Raw genomic sequence first — 5,319 nt, forward strand, 5'->3', positions numbered from 1 at the left:
CCTACAATAATTATGTGAGAGCCAGGGCCTGTAGAAAATCCCAACCTAGTTTTTTCCCAGACTAGCCAAACTAAACCTGAACCACACAATATGACCTATATGGGATGTTTCTCATAGTTGCCCAAATTGCCAACTCAGATGGAAACCTGAGGAAGGTTTCTCAGATCCCCACATAAAGGTGGACCCTCTCCCAGACAGGATGTAATAGCAATACCTTTTCACCTACAGCCAACTGACAGTCTGGCAAGGGAGGGTGCTAGCACAGTGGGATAGTGAGGCCTTGATGGAGTAGAGGTCTAACTTATATGGCCTGTAGGATCGTGTCCACAATTTCATCCACTTACTGCTTGCATTCTTATGCTTGGATCTCCTTCACTGTCTCTTATTCTCCCACATTATCCTGATGCATTGGGTGAGCTCCCTCTCTCAGAAGGCTGGCAAAGCAAGATGATACCTGATTTTTGTTAAGATCTTGGCTCATCTATTGATTCACCAAAGGGTTCCAAATTTTCTTTAAAACTAGTTACCATGTTTAAGGGGCAGCCCTGTACCACCACTGCTACTCAGCTCCAGGTCCTGGGTGCCCTCACCTCTTTGTACTACCTGCAATTCCCATAAACACCACCACTTACCTTCCAGTGTTTATCTAACTTTACTCCACAATATAGAAAGACATACATATGTATGCCTACAGAAGTGAGTTTTTAATATATCAACCAGAACTACTCTATTAAATGTCTCCATTAAAAATCTGATAACACATTTTGTGCCATGGAGTCCTAACAAGTAAGTGGCAGAGGAAAGAACAAAACTCACCTGTTCTGGAAAAAGTGCTACTCTAATAACGGGAAGAGGAAGTATCTGTGGCAATTCCCAGGCTTTGCTGGGAACAGACTCCTGCCCATGGCGGGAATTTCCCCGAATCCACGCCCAGCCCTTCCCCATGACCCCTGCCCTATCTCCACACTCCTCTTACTGATTTTGGAGCCCCTCCCTCAGATCATCTTATAAAAGCCCAGTCTTTCCTCACCTCACACACCACCACCGATCCCTGCAAGCCAGGTAAGTGGGGGCTGATGAAGGTGACCAATGGCAGGGGTTTCACTGCATACATTTGGGGGAAGGCATGTAAGATTCCTGTCCCCAGAGAACATAGGTGCTCTGAGACACAGCAAAGATGGCCCTTGGAGGTATCCGAGGCAGGAGGTACACAGATTTTCCAGTATTTGCAGAACTACAGAAGGGGATGGATGCTGATCAATGAATTCCTAGGGGACTCGACAGGAGGTAGGGGAGGACAGGCCCCAGGACCTCTGACCACACTCTGTCTGGCCTCCGACAGCCGCCTCAAGGCACAGACACGATGCTGCCCCCCACGGCCCTGTGCAGCGTGTCCTGGGTGCTCCTCTCCTGCCTGACGCTCCTGTCCCAGGTGCAAGGTGAGGCGGCTCTGCCCCTAGCACTGGGCGCCCTGTGACGCCCAGGGCCCGGAGGAGGGGGAAGGCTCCTGTGAGCTCCACGGGGAGAAGGCGAAGCATTCCCGCCCAGCCCAGCAATCCCCCCTCGCCGCTCCTTCCTTCAGGGCAGCTGGTGTGGAAGCGCAGGGGTCCGTCCCCAGCAGCAGGAGGTCATCTCCCATTGTCAGCAGGCTCTAATTTATGTGGAGAGGTTGAAGAGGGAAAGAGTGAGGGGTCAGGAATAAGACTCGGGGAGGAGCACGGTTGGGACCTAGTGTAAGGGCTGTCAGCCCAGAGTGCGGGGAGGGTTGGGCTGTGAAAGGAGAGGCTGAAAAGAAGAGAGAAGCTCCCTCCTTTCGGGGGCTGGGGCAAGATCAAGAGGTCCTGGGGGTCCCGGCAACAGTGAGAGGCAGACAGGAGTTTGGCACCACCTCCCCGAGCGCCGGCCTCGTAGGTGTGCCCCAGGGTCACCTCCCCACCCTGCTCCCCTCTCCTCGGTTCACACCATCTCCCTTTATTTCTGCTACCCCAGGGGAAGACTCCCAGGAGAAGGAGGCCTCTCCACGGATCAGCTGCCCCAAGGGCTCCAAGGCCTATGGTGGCTACTGCTATGCCCTCTTCACCATAACGAAGTCCTGGATGGATGCGGACGTGAGTGGCTGGGTTTACATGGAGGGGTGAGAGGTCTCCACTCCCCCGTGCTTCCTGGGGGTGACAGGGAGCACCCGCACCCCTTCTCACCCACCTCGGCCCTGCCCTCCCTGAGCGATGTCTCCAGGGGCTCCTCCGTCTCCCCCTTCCCCACACAGCTGGCCTGCCAGAAGCGGCCCGCGGGACACCTTGCGTCCGTGCTCAGTGGGACTGAGGCGGCCTTCGTGGCCTCCCTGGTCAAAAGCAGCGGCGGGAACTCCTACTCAAACGTCTGGATTGGGCTCCATGACCCCACAGAGGTGAGCTTACGTGTTCTCCCTCTCACCTCTCAAGCACTACTGCCACCCAGGCCTGCTCCCCATCCCTGTGCCTGCCCAGGAAATGCCCTAGAACGGCCTGGAACTCAGAGGTCCTGGACACCTGTGGGAAGGTGCGGGGCGTGCGGGGGTGCGTGGAAGCCAGCTGAGGAGCTGAGCTCTTGGCAGGTCGCTTGTCTCCCCTGAAGCCAACTGCTGCTTCTGAACCTTTTGCACAGTTTGCACTGGAATTGTGTTACCTGAGAAAGTGGGTTAGAACTCCATGTTACAAATATTTTTCCTGAAGGTAACCATAATACTTGTGTATGCAGACTTCCCATTTACTCATACAGAATAGTAAAAGAAATGTATTCGAGGGGTAAGACATAGTAAAATTATCTGTACTGCTACATCAAGTTCATTAAGGTCAATTTTCTGCTTCCTGAGCTTCATGGAGTCTGCACATCCTGTACTGAGGGAATCCTAGATGAAGATAGGATCCATTTTCCCCTCATAGAACAGACAAGGTGTTTGACGTCCAATCACAAACACACCACTAATTGTCGCCCAGTCAGTGCCATGTTCTCTGAGTGCTCCCTCTGGTCTTTGCGATTGTTGCTTTTGGGACTTGCCAATAGGAGCAAGCGGTTGCTTTTCCATTTCCCAGGAAAGAGCTCTGGGGCAGCACGTGAATAGCAGACCAAATTCCATGACGCTGGGGAGGGCATACGTGCCCCAGCTGTGGGGATCATGCTAGGAGAACTCTAATGGCCACGCAGCCTCACCCGGCTCCATCCTCTGCTCGCTCTCTAGGGCTTGGAGCCTGGTGCAGGCGGATGGGAGTGGAGCACCTCCGATGTGCTGAATTACCAGGCCTGGGAGAAAGACCCCTCCACCATCTCAAACCCTAGCTACTGTGGGAGCCTGACACGAGTCACGGGTACGAAACAGAGGAGACACCTCCTGCTAGCCTTTCCCTTCTCCTCACTCCCCATTTCTGGGCCTGGCCTTCAGGGAATCCTCCTGAGCTGGGAAACACAGTGTTGGTTTGTCTTCTCCTGGCCCTTCTCATCTCTCTTTCCCTGCGTCTCCTTCCCCTGCAGTTGGGCACTGGTGGTGATCCTGGAGAGGCTCTGACTCCTGGGCCGGAATCTGGGACGCCTCTGCCTTGGACTCCCACCCTCCACCAGCCCCACTGACCTTAGGTCTTCTGTCTCTGCAGGATACCTGAAGTGGAAAGATTATGGCTGTTATACAAAGCTACCCTATGTCTGCAAGTTCACGGGCTAAGTCAGATGGGAAGCCAGCAGCCTGAGATGGGTGTGCAATTCAGTTCATGATGGGCACGGCCCAGGTGTGAAGACCCACCTGGAAGGGAATATTCTCCCCACACCTCCAACCCGACCACCCACCTGATTCTGACCTTCCCTCTTCCCAGCTTCATTTCAGAGTCTTCTGTATGTTCCATAACTTGAGTTTTCAAAAAGTAATAATAAAAATTTTAGTCTACAATTGCCTGTCTTATGTGCTTCCGTCTCACAGAGAGACTCTGACATGGAGGAAGTAGGTTGGGGAGGAGACTTTGTGGGTCTTGTCTGTGCCCAATTACACTGGGTCCTTGGGAACAGATCTAAATATACAACCCTACCCTACCAACGTAACAAGTGACAGCACTGCTCACGGAGGACTTGGGTTGTGTCTCACACATACTCTACTGCCTACATACTCCCCCAGGCCAGGTCTTTGTCGATGGGACACAACCAGTCTTAGAGGCTCTGATGGCATTCAGTACAGTACTTCCTAAACTATCAGGGTGAAGGACAATGAACAGGTTTTATTAATATTTGTAAAATACAATGCAAATCAATATGGAAGAAAATGGATAGAAGAGATAATCAACATGCAAACCTAGTCATTTTGTTAATAGTTTTGAAATACATAAAAATAATCTGTCAATTGTACAATTTCTTAGTATCTTTCAGATTTGTACTAACCTTCCCATGGTCACCTGGTGCTGGTCCATGGAGGCATCTGTTACCTGCCCCTAGAGGGCATTTGAGAGCACAGATCCTGGTACATCCTCCATCCTTGAGCCTTAAAACATTCTACCTCAGTCAGGACTGCAGTTGGGATGACTTTAATGTCTGACAAGAGTTCTACTAACAGTTTTGAATGAAAAAAAATAATTCTTTTTTGAAGAAGTTGCCCTATCTGACTAAAGGCAGGTCCCAAACTTCCCATGTATGTGTATGATTCAAGACCAGTAGTCTGCTTTCCACCTTATCACCACCCCTCCACATGTTTCTATTATGGGGTAAAAAAGCTTTTGGCTAATTCTCTAATCTGGTAGAGATTGTCATATGAGGCTCTGACATTTTCCATATGGGCCAAGAACACTACAACATTGCCACATAAGGGTGTTGCTTCTCAAATAAATAGATGACATGAATGGATGGTGCCATTTCTTTTCACTCATGTTCGTTAAATTTATTTTTCTCTTCCTAGATAGACTGCCTTGACTAACAGTCCCTTTAACAAATTTTGGTGGAAACACTTTTCCATCAATTTAAATGAATTTGTGATTGTACAATGCGACGAGTCTTGATTTTCTTCCCTGGTTGAAGTAATAAAATGGGTTCACAGGTATGTGCTTGTACCAACTCCTGTGCCCTTTACCGGCAGGTGAGCCACCACCACTGTGGGACCAGATGCTATTCTTTCAGCAGGAGAACCCCACCACAGAAGAGAGGACATTTGTAGTTGCAAATAGGAAAGACCTCAACATAAATTGTCTCAGAAAAATAGAGCTATTTATAGGATCACATAACTGAGAAATCTAACAGTAGGGTAGGCTTTGAGCGCAGCTCAGTCAGGGCTCAAGTATCATTTCTCTGGGGCCCTCTCATTTGCACTCT

The 5,319-nt window shown here is 50.4% G+C and overlaps 1 protein-coding gene across 1 annotated transcript; it reads left to right on the forward strand.

Moving 5' to 3' along the window:
- The first annotated feature begins 1,038 nt into the window (after positions 1–1,038).
- Positions 1,039–3,916, forward strand: LOC118935058 (regenerating islet-derived protein 3-gamma-like). The gene is made up of 6 exons (XM_036931086.2): positions 1,039–1,062; positions 1,343–1,439; positions 1,990–2,108; positions 2,267–2,407; positions 3,218–3,344; positions 3,627–3,916. The coding sequence occupies exons 2-6, from the start codon at positions 1,364–1,366 to the stop codon at positions 3,692–3,694; spliced, it is 531 nt and encodes a 176-aa protein (XP_036786981.1). The 5' UTR covers positions 1,039–1,062; positions 1,343–1,363; the 3' UTR covers positions 3,695–3,916.
- The last annotated feature ends 1,403 nt before the right edge of the window (positions 3,917–5,319 follow it).

The sequence above is a fragment of the Manis pentadactyla genome, chromosome 2, assembly GCF_030020395.1.
Source record: "Manis pentadactyla isolate mManPen7 chromosome 2, mManPen7.hap1, whole genome shotgun sequence".
Lineage (NCBI taxonomy): Eukaryota > Metazoa > Chordata > Mammalia > Pholidota > Manidae > Manis > Manis pentadactyla.